General features: G+C 36.3%; 3 protein-coding genes across 8 annotated transcripts; all 3 read right to left on the minus strand.

Annotated features, from left to right (window-relative positions):
• Window positions 1–556: 556 nt before the first annotated feature.
• Window positions 557–5385, minus strand: LOC122330556 (troponin I, fast skeletal muscle-like). Its single transcript, XM_043227679.1, has 7 exons — window positions 5313–5385; window positions 4495–4526; window positions 4367–4403; window positions 2973–3101; window positions 2210–2299; window positions 1946–2122; window positions 557–838 (listed from the first exon to the last, which is right to left on the minus strand). The coding sequence occupies exons 2-7, from the start codon at window positions 4500–4502 to the stop codon at window positions 752–754; spliced, it is 528 nt and encodes a 175-aa protein (XP_043083614.1). The 5' UTR covers window positions 4503–4526; window positions 5313–5385; the 3' UTR covers window positions 557–751.
• tnni2a.2 (troponin I type 2a (skeletal, fast), tandem duplicate 2) lies at window positions 4494–15971 on the minus strand. 5 transcript variants are annotated; one of them, XM_043227677.1, is made up of 11 exons: window positions 15829–15971; window positions 13173–13200; window positions 12866–12902; window positions 12650–12778; window positions 12481–12570; window positions 12231–12407; window positions 11070–12150; window positions 10574–10719; window positions 8680–8760; window positions 5313–6738; window positions 4494–4526 (listed from the first exon to the last, which is right to left on the minus strand). In XM_043227677.1, the coding sequence occupies exons 2-7, from the start codon at window positions 13178–13180 to the stop codon at window positions 12055–12057; spliced, it is 537 nt and encodes a 178-aa protein (XP_043083612.1). In that variant the 5' UTR covers window positions 13181–13200; window positions 15829–15971; the 3' UTR covers window positions 4494–4526; window positions 5313–6738; window positions 8680–8760; window positions 10574–10719; window positions 11070–12054. The 5 variants fall into 5 exon arrangements, with proteins under 5 accessions (XP_043083612.1, XP_043083610.1, XP_043083609.1 ...); XM_043227675.1 differs by having other exon boundaries at window positions 5313–7113; XM_043227674.1 differs by having other exon boundaries at window positions 6973–8760.
• A 438-nt stretch (window positions 15972–16409) lies between these two features.
• Window positions 16410–19531, minus strand: tnni2a.1 (troponin I type 2a (skeletal, fast), tandem duplicate 1). Of its 2 annotated transcripts, XM_043227672.1 has the most exons (7): window positions 19448–19531; window positions 17956–17987; window positions 17490–17526; window positions 17283–17411; window positions 17107–17196; window positions 16851–17027; window positions 16410–16736 (listed from the first exon to the last, which is right to left on the minus strand). In XM_043227672.1, exons 2-7 carry the CDS (start codon window positions 17961–17963, stop codon window positions 16641–16643), a joined length of 537 nt encoding a protein of 178 aa, XP_043083607.1. In that variant the 5' UTR covers window positions 17964–17987; window positions 19448–19531; the 3' UTR covers window positions 16410–16640. The 2 variants fall into 2 exon arrangements, with proteins under 2 accessions (XP_043083607.1, XP_043083606.1); XM_043227671.1 differs by lacking the exons at window positions 17956–17987; window positions 19448–19531 and having other exon boundaries at window positions 17490–17546.
• Window positions 19532–19819: the final 288 nt, after the last annotated feature.

Raw genomic sequence — 19819 nt, forward strand, 5'->3', positions numbered from 1 at the left:
CTCCTGAAATATCCCCAGCCCATCCTCGGAAAGACTCGTAAATTCTCCTTCCTTCAAGACGTGTGTGTGTGTGTGTGTGTGCTGTAAACGGAAGCAATGCTTAACACTCCAAGATAAAACATAAACCACAACAAGAGGGCTACAAACGAAAATAACAAGAAATATTTCAGCAATACATTGTTAAATGTAGTTTAAGGTACTTACCGTACAGCATAAATATGATCTGAAATGCCATCTGTATTTCTTGTGGATGTTATGTACAAATTAAATTAAATTAAATTAAATTAAATTTAAAATGTAATTAAATTTTTTATTAAAATTCAATTAAATATTCAATAAAATTTTTAATTTAAATTAAATAAAAAATCAATTAAAAATGTAATTAAATTCAATAAAAATTTATTTAATTAACAGCGTTCACATTAAAGGAAAAGAGACAAAAGAAAAGACCGCTGTAATAGCAACACTGCAGTATAGTCATAAGAAACCACTAATAATAGACTGTAAAAGAACGGAAGGCCAAAAACACGAGTAATAAAAGAAACGTGAAAAAAGATTTTCCTCAGAAGCATTCGTTTAATGGCAGTGGCTCTGCGACGATACACAGTTCCCTTTCAGGACGTACATAGTGAGTAACAAATGCTCATTTGAGGCGCTGAAAGCAGGAAAGACACAACTATGGCAAAAAGATACATGACCGCGCAGCTCTGACAGATCCCTGTGATAATGAAACAAAGAGGTGTTTGGGAATTTATGCCTCGCCCTCGAACATCTTCTTCCTGCCGTCCATACCGGCCTTGTCTTCAATGTTCTTACGCCAGTCGCCGACGTCTGCAGCCTGCATCATGAGAGAGACACTGAGTGTGAAGGCAAGCCGCAAGATACGGTTATATATACACACACACGCATGCAGCATGTTACTTTCTGTCGGGGTTTATGCAGATTTCACGAAGGTCCATTTAAGAGATTAGGACAAAGCAAAGAACATGGATGGAGGACAGCTATATGGATCTTCATTACTTTCATTTCTATGGAAGCCCACTGAGTACTTTTTATCTCACAATTATGACTTTTTCTCAGAATTCTCATATGAACTCGCAATTATGAGTAATAAAGTCAGAATTGCGAGATGTAAACTTGCACTGACGATTTATAAAGTTTGAGTTTTCGAGATATAAACTCACAATTATGACTTTTTTCCTCAGAAATGCGAGTTGTAAAGTCAGAATTGCGAGATGTAAACTTGCAATTGCGAGTTATAAAGTTTTATATCTCAATATTCTGACTTTATAACTCACAATTACGTGATATGTATGATATATTGTGACTTTTTTTCATAAATTGTGAGATATAAAGGCTGATAAAGGGGAAAAAAGAAATGGGTTTCCATAAATTCCATTACACACACACACACACACACACACACACACACACACACACAAACTAAAAATAGCATATGCCGTGAATAGCTCTGCTTCAAACACTACAATATGGAGACAGCTTTACTGAACCGTCTTAAATCAAGATACGTTTACTAGAGAAGCACAATCAGTAGATTATTAGTCTTGATTTGTGAGAAACGGATGAAAATAAAGCGAGCTCGTGGTTAAAACAAGAACAAGTTCTTGAAAATCAACTTAATTCAAAGGCAAACCGAGTTTCCCATTTTCAGACTCTTGTTCTTGTTTTAAGCATAAGTTCAGTTGCGTTCAGTTTTTTTCACTCGGAAACGATCACTATTGTATAAAGTGCTATATAAAAATTGTGACTTGACTTGATAGAAAGCGTCATTTGCACAAAAACACATTATAAACCAACTAATCATCCATATCTTTAAAATATGTAGGAGTAAACCGTGAGACAGTTTTCATCAGACTTCACAGCCGTAACTATTCATATCTGTTGTCTGCAGAGAAATAATGTCACGATAGCATCTTTCACCCACCTCCTCTTTGACCTCCTTCTTGACCTGTTTGAGGTTGGCTCTCAGGTCCAGAGACACCTTGTGTTTGGAGCCCAGCAGAGCCTGAAGCATCTGATCGGCAGACATGCGCACCTTCTTCAGCGCAGGTTTCTTGAACTTGCCCTGCAGGTCCACCACCTTGATCTTCAGATCCTCGATCTGTACGCACATTCAACAGGAGCTCAGAGAACCCGGTACAGACTCGGTCCCGCTCGTAATAAGGTATGTTTGAGCATCGGAGGTTACCTCTTTGTTGGCCTTGCCCACTTTGGCCTCCAGGTCATATCTCTCCTCATCAACTTTGTCGATTTGCTGGTGAAGTTTCTTGCACAGCTCCTAAATGGAGATATGTATCTGAATATTCAGATTCTGTTTTTGAACCATCTTAGTTTTAAGAACGACATATAGCGTGCAATACAGCTTCAATCAGCTCCAAGTTTACATACGCCTCAAGAGCAAACATATACATATATATATATATATATACATATATACAGCTGCTCAAACGTTTGGGATCAGTAAGATTAAAGATTAATGTTTTTTTTTTTTTTTTTTAAATATCATGGAATGCATATTCCTATTATTATGCACTTTAAAAGATTATTTCTCTGATCAAAGCTGGATTTTCAGCATCATTACTCCAGTTTTTAGTTTTTATATGATCCTTTAGAAATCTAATATGCTGATTTATTATCAGATTTTTTGGGGTTTCTCTGATTATTAAAAAAACATTTTATGTTACAATATATGCAATAAACGCTATTCATGCTAGTCATAGTAAAGGCTTATATTTTAGAGAAAATCTATATTTTTAAGAAATGCTGCTCTTTTTAAATTTAAATTTAAGTAAGTATTCATCAAAGAAAAAACTAGCACATTCGAAAACAGTTTTTGTACGGAACAAATAAAAAATGATTACATATATTTCTAAATATATATGAATGAATATCTAAGTGAGGACTTTTAATTGCTGTAGTCTCCTGAAGGGCTGGTGAATGAGGAAACAGACCTGCAGGTCCTGTGTAGATCCAGGCAGGGACAGAGGAGGGCAGTTTTCTGTCAGGTAATTCTCCTTGTCTACTTTAATCTGAACTTCTTCCTTCTCCAGAATGCCCTTCGCAATGCTGAGCACCAAACTCTGTGGACAAAAACATCACCGAGACCCTGAATCTCATAAAACAGCATTACAGTGTTGCTTCCAGCTTTAAACACATACTGCCTCATATAATCTCTAAGCTTATTAGTTATGTAAAAAGCCAGGTGATATTAACGAGAGGTTCATTCTCCTCCTGCGGAGCATTTGATTGGACAAAGTCATATTTTTTGCACTATTTTTGTAAAGCTCAAAATTAAAATTTAAATGTATGTATGTTTTTAATTATCATTTAGGAGCTAATAGGTCAAATACTGCAAACAGAAAACAACTAAAAGCCACAAACGTCAATTATTCTGATGTGGTTATTAATAATAGGATTGTTATATTGTATTAAATATTTAAAATCCACATGTCAAAAATCTGAAGCAGGATTGCAGCTATTAATAATAACTCATTTATTCATAAAGACAGTCCCTTGATTCATTCCTGGATGAATCAGCTGTTTAAACCAATAAATTAAATGAATGATTCAGTGATTTGCCGCCACCTTCTGGCGGGTTTAATTTAATTATTAACGTATGATTGCAGTTATTTAAATCCTTCAATATTTTTCATATCTCAACATGAATTGATGGTAACTTCTTTGATGTATTCTACTTTTTTTATGACATTTCTTTAATTAGAAAATGTAAAAAGCTTACATTTTTGAATTTGACATAGATAACATTTTATCTTCACAACTTTTAGTTAAAATATAAATAAATAAAATGACAAAAATGCTATTATACAGTTAAAAGGAAATGACCCTGTAAATCACTTTAAGGAATAAAAATATGGTATTAGGAAAGCAATTTTTTTTTTAATCAGAATTTGATGATTGATCAGAAGGTGCTAAAAATAATAATAAAATAATAATAATAATAATAATAAAATAAGATTATACAGTTTAAGTACTTTAATTTGTATATTCTTGTGTTTATTTTTAATTAATTTATTTGTTCTTATTTGATTTATTTTTATAATTTAAAATAATAGTTGGCTCGCCTGGAAAAAACATTTACAAATAAAAAAAAAAAAAAAGAGAAAAGATCATGATTTTTCCGAAAAAATTTAATTCTCAAAATTCTTAACATTTCTTAGAATTAAGCCACAGAAATGACTTGAGTTATAATATTTTGAAAGCCTATATATAATATAATAATATAATACACTATGAATGTGAATTCAAAAGGCCACGAAGTCAAATTATAATATAATATAATATGATATATATTATATTAAAGACGTCTGTGCATTATTTACTCCACCTTGAGATTGTGCCTGCGGCTCGATGTCATCTTTTTCCTGCCGTGAGAATATGAAGGAATTACAATTTAGCAAAACAAGAACCGATTCCCATTTGCTTGATCTTAAATGTAAATATTCATATACTCACTCAGACATCTTGGCCACCTGTTTTCTTCACCCCTGCACAGAGAGTCAAGAAACAGCTTTCATTTACTGACTTGACGATGGTATGCATTACTTAGAGGTCTTTATGTAATATATGCACGTAGAGAGAGAATCGCGGCGGGCATCAGTATTCATTTGCATCACAGAGAGCGGGCCAGTGCATTCCTAATTTGAATCCTATCCCCCTCTGATATCCAGTATCCCAATCTCCCGATTTCCCTGCTTCTGGAAAAATCTATGCAGATGCCAACAATAGATCCAATCTGAAACCCTGTCTGCAGACAGCTGCATGAATCACAGCGATCGGATTCTGCTGTATTCACAATTCTTACATAGATATGAGAGAGATCAGGAATCTGATTCCTTTAAAACACTTCAAGAGATATCTAGGAGGGCTTTTGCCTAAATGCTGGGTGTTACTGGCATACGCATGAATGCTATGATCAGAATGCGTTAGAAATACAATTCTGTCGCCATCCGATTGGCATTTCAACCAACACATCATGCATTTAAAATACGTCGCTTTCGTGCCAGGCTCATTTTGGCATGCATTGCAAGCTATTCACCTGCCATAATAACATTTAGGTTTAAATATGCGCCTAAAATCACATATATTTATTTACTTTGAGAACTTAAAATCTATTCTATAGTTTTTAATAGCTTACGTAAATATGTTTGGCATCCAAAAAAAAACCCCAAACCCTAAACATTCCATCGTTTCCAATTACTTCAAAAAGGCAGGCAGCGAGAAAAGAGGGACAAAATGTAATCGAACGCTACGAAGGCAGACGTTCTCCTCACCTAAATGAGAAAGTTAGGCAGCCGTGCAAGACCTGGAAGAAGAACGTCTGGAGGAAGCGGAGCACTAGCGGCAGAACTGCGCTCAAGAATCGTATATAAGGCTGGCATCATCATACGGCTCCCCTCTTTATGGTAAGGTACTAAACACAGTTTGTTTGCCAGGCCCTTGAAATATCCGCTTCTAATGTCTGCCAATCAGACTCCTTAAAATAGGCCAATGAGAAAGACAAAATTTCCAGATGTCTGTAAGATTAAACGAAGAAGTGGGTCGTGGAGGATGTTGGATGTGATCTGATACGCTCCTCTGCCGGATTAATTGATTAACGTTCAGGGAGTTGGAGGACGACGCTTGTGTTGAGTGTCGTTTGCTGTTACGTCTTTGGTTAAAACCTTGGGTTAAATTATTGGACAAGGCACTGAACTTCTGCTTTGCGCTGATCAAGTTATTGATGTGTTTCATTCATAGAAACCGCTTATTTGTTGTGTTTCAAAGAGGTGCTGGCCCTACTTCGACTTAATATGATCCTGCATGGTCAGCAGGGCTGACTAATAAGCGTAAGATCATTTACAAATACTTACACAGTTGTTAAGTTGGTGGAGTACTATTTTCAGACACTCCTCAGAGTGCACAACAGGATACGATATATATTACCCAGTGTTTTACGCTCTTATTTTTGGTCAAATTACAATTGCGGGTTTTTTCAAACTCGGTCTGTTAATATGGACGACACTAGCATGCTCAGCTGGATTTAAAGCCTATATTTTTCTGCAGAGGTCTAGCTTGACTAAACATCTGGAACGATTCATTAAGTAAAAACAGTAATATTATGAAGTAACTCTTTTGTATTTGAATATATTGCGTAATCTATTGCATTTTTCGGTGTCATCCGATCCTTCAGAAATCATTTTAGTATGCTGATGTGATTCTCAATAAGCAACTGGCATCATTTTAGTAGCTTCTGGAGTTAGATTTTAGTCATTTAAGAAAGGTTGGTTGCTTTAAGTCAACATTTGCAAACCGTTTTTCTTCTACAATGTGATGTATTTTCCTTTGAAATTGGATATGTAATGAGAACAAATATATAGAATGGGAAACGTATGTGTTACATTAATAAAACAAAGAAACTAAATGGACAGTGTGTGGCATAATTGCATGCAGAATGTTATATTTATAGTCATCATACATTGAGCAATAGATTTAGAGAAAAAGCTGAACACTAAACTAATTTGATGTTAAATTTTCTTCATTAATTGCCATTTGCTCTAAACACATTTCAGTTCACAGACAAACAGCAGTAAACTTACCATCGGCTTCAAGGCGCCTTACAGGACCTCAGATTTAAGAAAAGAGGAAACATGGTTTCTTTCGACTGTTTCCACTGATGAAATCATCTTCCTCTTCTCATTCGCCCGTCCATCATCGGTTCTGTAAAAGTAATGATGATTGAATCAAGGCAGCAGCTGAGGCATCCAGAAAGCACTCGACTATCTGCTCCCTAAGGAGGGAACACGCAGTGCCTCCAGAAAGTATTCACAGCGCTTCACTTTTCCACATTTCGTTATGCTATTACTAAGGTTATGTTATCCCTTATTGCAAAATGAATTAAAGTCATTATTTTCAATTTATTAAAAAAAATACAAAGAGTACATAAGTACTCACACCCTTTGCCGTGACATCAAAATTCAGCTCAAGTCCATCCTGTTTCCTCTGATCATCCTTGAGACGTTTCTACAGCTTGATTGGAGTCCACTTGTGGTACATTTAGTTGATTGGACATGATTTGGAAAGGTGCAGACCTGTCTGTTTAAGGTCCTACAGTTAACGGTGCACGTCAGAGCACAAACCATGAAGTCAAGCAAACTGTAGATCTCTGAGACAGGATTGTGTCAAGATCTAGGGAAAATTTGTGCAGCATTGAAGGTCCAGTGGTGGCCTTCATCATCCGTAAATAGAAGACTGGAACCAGACAGGACCTGAATACCTGGACCTGAGACTGGGCCAAGGGGTCATCTTCCAGCAGCCCACAGTCAAGATAACAAAAGAGTGGCCAGAGAACTGAACATCTCTGGAGACATCTGAATGCTGGGAGAAATTGCCCACAAATAGGTGTACTCAGGGTTGCCAGGATTTCACAAACATAACCCCCACCCAATTGCAACCCAAAACTAGTCCAAAACTAGCTTAATTGTTTTCCGAGGGGGTTGGCTAACACTTTTTTTTAATTCACATTATAGGGGCTAAACATCATGTTATTGGGGTCCCTTAAACCCACGGACACCAAAATTAACCGGCTCCAACAGTGTTAAAGTAGCCCGCGGGAAAACCTTGGACTTGGCAACACTGATCGCACTCAAGTTTCTGTCTCCACTTCCGAAGAAACAGTAGTTTTGCATATTTATTCACAGTGGGTGAAAACTCAAGTCACTTCAGGAGCTGTTTATTGTACTTAGTGGCAGGTCGCCCCCTCATGGTCACATGACCTCACAAACACTACTTGATTCCCGCTTACAGACGCTTTTTGTTGCAGAATAAATTAATGAAAATATTAATTAAAAAAAACAAAAACTTGAGTTAGGTTTGATTTTGATTCTATTATAACTCGAAACCGCATCCACTTCAGATGCCAACGTAAAGTGTGATATCACTGTCGAATCGAAATAGAATAATTAACGCACCGGACTTCTATATAACGTCAGACTGACGTTGGACATGACGTCAGACACGTTGCATTTCGGTTTAAAATGAAAATCGGGTTGACGTCACGTTGACTTGACGTTTGCTTTAGTTACACAACCTAAAAACAAATAATATCAACGTCAGCTGACGTCTGTATTGGACGTCAGTTTAACGTTGACATTAGACGTTGAGTTTACGTTTAATTTTATTCACCTGACGTGTGACGTCGCACCCCAAACGTAACCAAATATCAACGTCATACGACTGCTGGGAAGTAAAACTTTTTTATTTATTTTTTTTATTTCAATAATTCATTACAAACTATTATTCGTCGTTGTTTTTAATCAGCTGTCTAAAACCTATTTAGACTTAATAACGACCATCGGATGATTTTCGCTCACGCTTTATCACACTGGCTATGATGGGAATAGCAAACATTCAATATTTAATGCTCGACATAATATGAACATATACTGAGCCAGCTATGCACATTTTCAGTAGTCATGCGCGTCTTTGAATGAAAAAAAAAACATACTTGACTAATAACAAGAATACTAATACTAAAACTGAACTAGTATCATTGCGTGCATACTGCATGGCGCTCAAAGCAAACATATCGGATATACTGTTCTATCAAATTCAGTTATGTATCATGCATAAAATATGTATGTTTAGCGCATGAATTATTACCTGCAGCTCCAACCATGACCAGCAGATATCGCCAGAGACTTCAATAACTCTCCATCCATCTCTCTTCTTCGTTTTTAGTCCCTGAAGAGAAGCATGGTACCGGAGGTTAAACACACAAGCTACGCTCCAAGCGTAAGGTGAGTGATTAAGTCACATTTCACTCGACAGATGCTTTCAAGACAGCTCACCAAACACTTGTCCAGTTATTTGACAAACACGAGCCCCGCCTTCAACTGACGCAGACTGCCAAGCGGTCTGATTGGTTAATACAATACTTGTTAAGCCGGTAAAGGGTTTTGATTACACGTATATGTGACCCTGAACCAGCAAAACAGTCATGAGGGTCCATTTTTATTAAATTGAGATTGTATGCAGCATCTGAAAGCTGAATAATTTCCGTGGATGTATGGTTTGTTAGGACTGGACAATATGTGGCCGGTATTTACAACTATATGAAAATCTGGAAATTGAAAAAAGTTGTCCAGATGCTGTCCTCAGCAGTGCATATTACTCATCAAAAAAGTTTGGATATGTTTACATAAAACATCTTCATGGAACATGATCTTTACTTAAACATCCTAATGGTTTTTGGCATTAAAGAAAAAGTTACATTTTGTACTGTTGGCTATTGCCACAAATATACCTGAGCTACTTAAGACTGGTTTTGTGATCCGGTGTCACAGATATCATTATGAATACACATTGTTTCCTTGCATAAATGCATTTGAAGAGTTCATTTGAAATGCAAAGAACCTATTCATTGCTATTAAAGTGACGTTAGAACCTACACATACACATTATCATTTTAGAAAAACGTTTCAAGCCGATCTCGGTAGGCTTTGCGTTTACACGCTTCATTTGCACGTGTTTAGGGCTTGATAAATTAATTTCCATGACAGATTTGATGATGGTGATGACTACCGCGGGTAGTCTTTCTTTCTTTTAGTAACAATTTGGTGAAATTTGGCATGGGTCGTAAAATGAGGTGCACTTTTCATGGTGTAGCCTATAAATCAGGGCCATATATCTACTTCAGCCTCTTTGATATGTTTGTCTTGGATTTGTTTCGACCCCATGACTTGTTAGCAGTGCTGCCATTTGAAACTGATCTTGACATAATCATTGCTTTGACCTCAACTTTTGGTTTCTTAAGCATTCTTGATATCGCCGTTACCTTTAAAATAGTTTTTTCGGTAAAATACTGATAGAAACTAAACTGCATAAACCTCAGTAATGACAAAACTAAAGGATACGATTAAAAAAAGCCAGAATACAGATAAAAAAACAAAACGGCGTCAGTTTCATACTTAAATATTTTAAAATAACTGCCTAGTTTAGTCATACATGCCTTGGACAAATGCATCTTTTTCACTTATATTATAGCACTCATATTACCCCTCTTAACTTGTTAGAAAATTTATGCTTGCATACATAAATTTTGAGCAAATGCAAGCCAAGTGAAATCATAGCCCAGATAAGCTCCTCGCAGTAGGATTCGGTTTCTAAGTGTCAAATCATCACTTCATAAGTCATCGAGCAACATGCGAGCCGTACCGAACAGGACCACATTTATTCTATATAATGTAAATGAGAGATCAGTTTATTGCATTCATAATTCAGCTATTAAAAATGGTGTTACGTATTAAAGTAGCTTTCACAATGACATGTTAAGCAATGCCACTAAGCTGTATCCGATCGCTTCAAATCCAAACACAATTGCAGTGCGCACATTTTCATGACATTTACAATTGCAATAATAAAGGACTTTTATTATTGCGGAATTAGTATTTGCGTCGTCACAGGCCTAACCGCTGCTGCGGCAAACAATTTGACGCTTTATAAATAAACTTGCTCACATTCTCAATAGCGTTAAATAGATTAATAGTGGAATTACAGGTTTAATCCGGAAAGCAGGTGTTCGAAGGTAGATCCAGTAAAGAAAGAGTGCGTTAAATCCTTCGGGTCCAAGGTAAGATCGAAGGGGAGTCAACCGAGAGGGGCTCACCAGCTATAGAAGAGCCGGCGAGCAAGATTCACATGCTGTTGACAGGCAATGAGGGTTTTTAATGGCATTCTTTGATGGCTCAGCAAAACCTCGGATATCTCTTTAAGGAACACTGCTGTGTTGCTAAGACCAGTGGATCAGAGCACACAGATGAAATTCACACCACAAATACTTTCCATGTTCCCTTCTTAAAAATAACTTAACCTTTCAAGACGTCTTTCTTATTATTTGCTTATTTAATTAATTGGTGTTTTTAAAGAGATTCTAGTTGAAGTGCCTACTTAGAGTTGTGAAACTTAAAGGAGAAACATAATAGAGTTTGAGATGAAGGAATGCACCAGCAAATGCACACCAGGGCGATGTTGTGGGTCTTGGTTCTACTCACCCAATGATCCGTCAAGACGACTTCGTTCTGCAAGAATTAGAAAATATTCTAATTATATTTGAAGCGCATGCTGAACACTAATCTTGTAAAGACACAAAAAAGAGGAATCTTACCTTGAAGAGGAAAACGGGCACTTGATTTAGATTTGAAGTTACACTGAATTATGGAATTTGCGTGTGAAGTCATTTCATAACAGTGGCGAATTTCAAAGTGAAATGGGATATTCAATGTGGAAAAAAAAATGTTGGGCGGGTAAGTGAGATATAAAAAGTCGTATCAGGTGGTTTGAGCGACTGAAAAAATAGGCGCCAAGCGAGAAAGTCATTTAACGCCAACAAATTGATCAGAGTAAGACCAAGAATGTCTATTAAGAACGTAAATAAAGTTGATGTTTATTCCTTGTTCACTTTAAGCAATTCAAATTCATAAATATGTTTTATATGATTTTGATGTACCATTTCTATGGTAATGCAACGCAGAATTTCTTATGTTTTCTAAAGCATGATAGGGAATAAGGCAACAAAGAAGGCTTTTTGTGACAAAGGTCTGAACTCTTGTTATAATGTAGATTTTTTTTAGGTGAACTCTTGTTATAAATTAATCTGTTACATTTCCTAGTTATTTTCTTTTACAGAAAAGTAAAAAAAATTCAATTTGGGAGTCTTTCCAGCGATATAGAGTTTGTAATGATTAGATTCAACATAGTGAAGCAAACTTAGGTCTCAGATGACAGTTAAGGTTTTATGTTTTAAAAAAGCAGGAAGCAACAATTAATACAGTTGGGTTATTTATTTAGAAAAAACATAATTTTGACAAGCTGTATAGAATTACAAATTAAACACTTCGTTGTTCAAGAGAACAATTCAATTATTGACTGGCATTTTTATGGATTATAAACTGAAACCTTTAAGTTGTACATTTTATCCAGATCCAAGCCAATAAAAAGATCATGGTGGGATACTCATCATCATCATCATCATCATCATCAAGCTTCAGATTCAAACATCTTCTTCCTGCCGCCCATACCAGCCTTATCCTCAATGTTCTTACGCCAGTCACCAACATCACGCAGTTCTTTATCCTGTGAATGAAGGCGAGATTTTCAGCTTTTGCATCCTAGAAGATCTTGAACTTGGCATGTACAAAATTTGGTCATCTCACCTCCTCTTTGACCTCCTTCTTGACTTGTTTCAGGTTGGCTCTCAGGTCCATGGAGACCTTGTGCTTGGATCCCAACAGAGCTTGGAGCATGGCGTCAGCCGACATGCGCACTTTCTTTAAAGGTGGCTTCTTGAACTTGCCCTTCAGGTCGACAATCTTGATGTTTAGGTCTTTAACCTAAATAGCACAAAAAGAGTCTAAAGAGCACCTTTTTCCTGGACTACATAGAAGGAGATGTGAAACATATTACCTCATTGACAACCATGATGGCTTTATGCTCTAAAACGTATCTCTCCTCATCGATAACTTCGATTTTTTCATGTAACTCTTTGCAGAGCTCCTGATGAAAGAATTGCATACTTTAGCATTGAATTTCCAAACCTTTCCAACTTCTTGTTGTAGTAATAACTGAATCTGACCTGTAGTTCTTGTTTGGAGCTCGGGTATGACAACATAGGGCAATGTTCCTCCATGTATCTCTTCCTTTCCTCTTTCTTCTCAATGTCCTCTGCTTCTAGTAGATCTTTTGCAACCTGGAGCATCATGCTCTACAAGAAAACGTGATTCATTAAGTACTTTCTTAATAAGTATCACTGTTTGATGTTGGATTGGTTCAATAAGGTACAAGCTCTTACCTTCAGGCTGTGTTTTTTACTGCTAGACATTCGTTTTCTAAACAAGAAGAGAGATAAAGAGATTAGGATATTTCTCTGTTGTGCTAACATGTTTAGATTATACTTTATTAGGACTGATGTACAAAGGCAGCACATCACTGATACTTCTCAAGCATTCTAGTTAATATTTCTTTTCAACGTGAAACCAAAGTCTTTCTTGCATCCATTTTACTATATAGTCATCCCTACAGTGGTATTCTGTGTGTTGATTATTATACATGGTGTCATGTAAAAAGGATCGCACAAAGTGATGAAATGGCATACTTACTCAGACATTTCCAAGAGTTTATTTGCACCTTTTTGAGAAAGAGAAAAAAAAGAAAACTACATCAGAGCTTTGACACAGTGGGTTATGCATGGTTTCAAAATATATCAGCGCCCTCTACACTATTGTACAGCAGAGTTTAGACACCGAATTAAATCAGTAAAGCTGAAAAAATTAAATAAACAATAGATGATCTAGAGGACCATCCATTTTGGGTGAAAAGCAGTATGCATGTGAACAAATGATTCTATATTTCGAAACTACGTTATTCTTGTCACAAACATAACATAGTTTTAAAATATTTCAGAACGCAATTGAATGCGTAATGCATTCTCAGCATTGCCACAAGGGGCACTATAATACGCATTATCAAAAATTGTCTTTTACGGTCATATTTTACCATCCAGTGGTGGTAGAGTTTGGATCTACAGCATCCCGCCGCTCAGCTCAGCGGCATGTGCTTGAGTTGTATTGTAAACAGTGACATCGTCTATATTAGTTATCAGTTTGAGCCCGAATCAGTTTGAGCAAGCATGGCTATGGTATTTAATGGTTATTAATGGTATTTTTTTGGTTGTTGATGTCTCATACTTTTAGATACTGTTTCTGGTAGGTTTAATGAAACAGCAGCATTATACACTAACTAACACTAAAAAAGTGAAATTGCTATCAACCACCCCTTTAATGGTACATATTAATACCTAAAGGGTGCATGTTATAACTAAATTCTTTTGCACCAGAGAGTTTATAGGAGCTCTGTTATAGGAATTAGCCATCAGGGAGGTCCAATGAGAGCAACATTTTTCCATAGGACCATTTATGACATTTGCACAACCAAATTGATGTGTATTTGTAAGGGCTGTTTGATGCATTTTAATATGGATAGATATTTTTGATTACTTTTGGACCCGCCCGTGTTATACCGCTTGAAAGAGCCAGTACCATTTTTGATATAGCTTTGCATGGATTCGTCGGAAAGAAAAAATCATACACCTAGAATTTTTCGAGGGTGAGTAAAACATGGACTAATTTAAAATTTTGAGTGAACTAACCCTTTAATTCAAGTGATGAATTTTGAATTTGGCAGTAATTATTGTTGAGGACTTCTAACATTTGTTATAAAAATAGATAAATGTAAATGTTACATTTTCAAACTAACTTTCCCAACACTGAGGATAGAGCATGACAATAAAAAGTGCCTGGACTTCGGCATTAGTAGTTCCTATTGTGCTGAGTATAGTAGCTAATTTAGTCCCTGAACAAAGTGTTCCTACAGCTAAAATTACTCCCGGTTTCTGTGGTGTGAACACGCCAAAAAGCAGGTACTTCCACAAAAAGTTATAGGAGCTATGAAAACCTCTGTACCTTTTTTCTGGGAGTGTAACCATTGCATGTGGACGCAATCCAATGGCACCAAATTCATAGACTTTCTGATCGCGTGACCTTTTTGCATCGCCCTTAATATCAAGAGTTATGTAAACTAAAGTCGACCACATGGTTCCCAAGCGTCTTTAACTCATCCGAGAGGATTTTCTCCAGGAGGTCGATGCAATATGATCTCAAGGCCAGTACATCAGCTGTAGACACAGCCCCATACTCAAGCGCATCTCTGAGATGTCAAAGATATGACAACACAGCTCTCCTTTATTCCCTGCTAAACAACCGTCTCAAATGTCTTTCTTAATATACTCCCACTCTGAGAGACAGACTGGACTAACTGGCTAACTGATGACAAACTGATTGACTAATTCAGTACACTTAAATGGACTCTTAATGCCTCAATGACATACTTAGAAAGCTGTGAAGACAACAGTCAGGTCACATTAGGCTATTTGAAGGAGGACTATTCTAAGTAGCCACGGAAGAAGATTGAAGACATGTTCAGCAGAAAACACATGGCAGAATAGATCAAGTAATACAATGGTCTTCTTTGTGTAAAAGTTTGGTAAAAGAACAACTTAGGAACTCTTAAAAGTCAAGACCAATCAGGTCTCAGAAGAAACATATGCACATTCCAGATGTTCCCAAAGGTTTAGCCATTTCAGATCATTACATATATAGAAGATTTTTGTGAATATACAATGTTGTCTTTTAGGTTAAAAAGTATCGCAAATCAGTTTATAAAAGACCATATTTTAAATCAGTAGTTAACAAGAAGATTGTAAAAAGGTGCTGACAGGTCGAGTAAGACATAAGGATTAGTTTCAAATTTATGCTTGTGTTGGTGTTCACTTACCAGTGGTCACTTCAACAGTCAGTATATCAAACCTGACATCAACCTTTAGGTGACCAATCAAAGTGGTTTCTTAGCATTTTATCATGTTGTTTCCAAAATAGAAGACTGATCAGTCCAAAAAACTACTTTTCATTAGTCAGAATCACCACCAATGACCATGCATTATTGTTTAGAGTACCTGAAGCTATTTATACAAATCATTAACAAATCAACTTGGTATAACTGCCTTCAAGACTAGTACAAGAATCTATACATTTATGTTCTCAATAGGTGGGTTTTTGCCATAGTGACTAACAGTAACAACCACCTCCTATAAAAACATTCTCCATCACCTTCATCGTCAATCTAACAAACTACATTTTACAACTTCTAACAAGAATCTACCAAAAATATTAGACACTGAAACAAGGAAACTGCTCTCACCTTTCTAGTAGAACAGGAACGTCGTCTAGAAACAGACGGATGTCAAAACGAGACACGAGCTACGATCGTGTTAACTAGGTATATATTGCATTCTCTGATCTCTCTGTAAATCCATGGTTTCTCTTTATGGAAGCGGATTATCCACCACACCAATGAGCTGACAAGGTCATGAAATACGGCACTATCCCTCCTTCGCTCCACTATCAGTATAAATAACCTGTCCTTCAAGATAGCCATTCTTTTATTTTGAGGATGACTTTCCCACAAAGGTCTTTTGCTTCACAAGCATCTATCTATCCATCTATTAATCTATGGAAGATTGTGTAGATCGTACCTTCAGGATTCTGTGCTCAGCATTCTCCAGTTTCTGGTCAGTTTCTTTCAGGTGCCAGGAAAGCATCACTGTTACCTGTATTTAATCACTAAAAAATAGGTTATCAGCTTTTTTCAGTCATAAACCAAACGGATAATACAACTGACAATAAATACTTACTTTTTCCACAGACTGGTGAAGAAATAATATAAAATAAAAAACTAATGAAACAAAGTGGTTTATGCAACTAAATGAACACAGGACTTCATTCTTGCTTAACCAATTTAATAATAGCGTAAGACTTTGAGACATGGATTGCAAATACACATTTCAATACCAGTGTTGAACGGAAAACTAAGTGATCGTATTTACTTTTGATTGCTTTCTCACATTATTGAATGCGAATGAGCGTGTTTGAAGTACATAAAGAGTTTATCACATCATTTTAGGCCAATTCTAATTCAGCAGCATATTGAACTTAAAAAAATAAACTACAAATTTAAGCCTCGGCTTCAAACATCTTCTTCCTGCCATCCATGCCAGCTTTGTCTTCAACATTCTTACGCCAGTCACCAACATCACGCAGTTCCTTATCCTTTGAAGAGTAAATGAAAGGCATTTGGTCAGTCAGCCAGAAGATGAAGAGTCTTTCCTGTATTTTCCTGTACCTCAAGGAAACGTCATTAGAACAGTGCCATTTATCACCCACCTCCTCTTTGACCTCCTTCTTGACTTGTTTGAGGTTGGCTCTCAGATCCAGAGACACCTTGTGTTTGGAGCCCAGCAGAGCCTGAAGCATGGCGTCAGCCGACATGCGCACCTTCCTCAGAGTCGGCTTCTTAAACTTGCCCTTCAGGTCAATTACTTTGATATTCAGGTCCTCGATCTGGACTCAGAGTGTGAAGGCCATCAGTATAGAAACTAAACACTAATTGGATTGAAATGAAATTTAGATGATATCTTACCTCCTTTGCACTCTTGTTAACTTTCATTTCCAGATCGTATCTCTCCTCATCAATGACGTCAATTTTGTGATGAAGCTCCCTGCAGAGTTCCTATAAATATTATATGTATCTTATTTAACTTAGCTATGCATTTACAATGTTTTCGTTTTGTAGAAGGTGAATGGATTGTTGTTTACCTGTAGTGCCTGTGAGCCTGAAGGTAGAGACAGAGGCTGGCAGGTCTCTGCCATGTATCTCTGCCTCTCCACCTCACTGTCCTTAGCTTCCTGTTCCAGTATACCTTTAGCGATGGAAAGCATCAAGCTCTGCGACACATAAAAGCTGGGTTTTATTGTTGCTAATGAATATCAAAAAAATAGTACTCATTTTAAATTATATAGTACCTTCAGATGATGCTTGCGACTCGACGACATCTTTTTTCTGAGGTGTTTTGGAATCATTAAAATATAGTGTGTTATAGCAGTAACTAATCACCACAAGACACCGCACTTTTTATTTTTGTTACGTCCAATATACAAAAATACACAATTTATGAGAGTTGGGGGATATGCTGCAGAACTTGATTTTGCTTGAGTTGCTGTGTTCCTAGGTCAACAACTTTGATGAATAACCAATCAAATTTGAAGAACCGATTTATAGTTTTGTAAAGTTTTTTTAGTCTGTGTTTGGTGCTTGTACGTCCGTATCATTTATCTATTAATAATTCTGATTTTATGCATAACTCTTGGTTAAGGTTAGGTTTAGGTGTAGCGATACGGTCAAGAATTGTTGGAAACACTTCAAACTCTGCAAAATCAGGTCAAGCGGAAGATGATAATCTATAAAGGGGAAATCAAAATATTTACTCACTCCGACATCTTGGCTGATTTTTGTTTTTGCCCCTGTGGAATAAATTGGACACTTTACAACAGTGATTGACACAGATATGCATAGCTTACTCTTTATTCTTGTATGCTTTAATTTAAAAGAATCTGTATATCTATCTATATATATAGTGCATAGATAGATAATGTACATACTGTATATGCAACAAAACCAATTGTTATCATGTAAATATTTTATAAACTTCTTTTTGTGCACTGGATAACGTTAGTGATAAACACTAGGATGCCTGCAAAATGACAAATAACCAAACTTACCACCAATCATAACTAGTTCAAATAAGTCCATAAGTCCTCTGGTTTAAAGTGAATCATATGCTATTTTTGCGCAGAAAATCTCAAGAGATGCACTGTGCTAAGCCTGTTTTTGGGTGACAATCAAGATCACGACTCCACCTCTATTCCTTTCCTCCCAATCATCTGAAACTGATCTAACATAATGACTCAGATCATGACATTAACTTTTTTTTAATGCAAACCCCTTTCTTGTGAGGTTTGGTTTCCATTAGTTTAAAGGCTGAGCCTAACTTGACTATATGACCAAATTATCAAAATGAACAACAAGGCCCAATGAAACCCAATGAAGTTCAACAATTTACTGATTTATTATATAACATCATTTTAATTACATATTCATATTATATGTGATAAGTTTAAAATTGTATATATTTTTAATATTAATTAAATATTTTAATTTACTTTAAATTCAATTGTATAACATGAATTTTCCTTCTGGGATAAAAACTATTACAATAAATTACAATAGCTGAAAACTAATCAGTTATCGACTCTCTAATTTACTTTGTATCTCAGGATTACTTTCCGAATGTAAATTACAATGCCGGGTCTGAGGTTTGACAATGAGCATCATTGTGATAATGTGAGTAAATATGTAGCAAAGGCCTTTACATTTGAACTATGCTAACCCCACATATTTAAGTCATAGCATCATTGTCTAAATCGCCAAAGAGATCCCTGTGCGTCATTTTAGACCTGTCATCTGAAGCCTAATATTTATTTAAAGATTAAATCTTGACAGCAAGATAAACACTGCCATATCACCTTCCGATCCTAAAAGCCGAATCGGATAGCGTTTCCAAAAAAACAAATCAACGCATTACATTTCATCCACCAAGTGTGCTTTTCAAAATAGCAAAGTGATTTTTCAATAGAAGTTTTCTGCATTCCCAGTAAGGATGCAAAATTGACATGACAAATAAAATTAAACATGATAATTGATTTCTCAACATATCAGTTCAAGTCTGAACTAACAATTTGCAAAGCCTTTCAACGTTTCTGTCACCAACAAATTATATGTACAAAGAAAAAAATAACTAAACAAAACCCAGTTAAAATCTGAGATTCCACAAAGAACAATTGAGTGTTTTTTTCATGCAGCTAGCAATACCAACATAAACAATAGGATAAGCAAAGTGAAAAGAGAGAAAACCGCATCTTACCTCTGAGCTGAGGCAGACACAGCCAGAAGAATGGAGGAAGAATAAGGTCTCTGTGGGCAGCGGGCATCATAAGTTTATATTGTATTCCCCTATGACCAAGGAAATCCCATCTCTCTGTTTATGGTAGTAGATGCATTCAGAGAACCAATAGGCTCTCAAACACCTGAAACACAATATCAAATCCCTCATCTCCACCCCGGACCCCCTGCGTATAAATAACCCCTCTTTAGATTGTGTATATTTTTAATCAAAGTGAAGCCCACACATGAACCTGAGATAATGAATATCAAGACACCAGCAAGCGAAAAAGCTGGGCATTTTTTGAGCTCCACATATACAGTAAAAATGGAAATGTTACATCAAAGCGTTTTT

This window comes from Puntigrus tetrazona, chromosome 25 (assembly GCF_018831695.1).
Source record: "Puntigrus tetrazona isolate hp1 chromosome 25, ASM1883169v1, whole genome shotgun sequence".
NCBI classification, from domain to species: domain Eukaryota; kingdom Metazoa; phylum Chordata; class Actinopteri; order Cypriniformes; family Cyprinidae; genus Puntigrus; species Puntigrus tetrazona.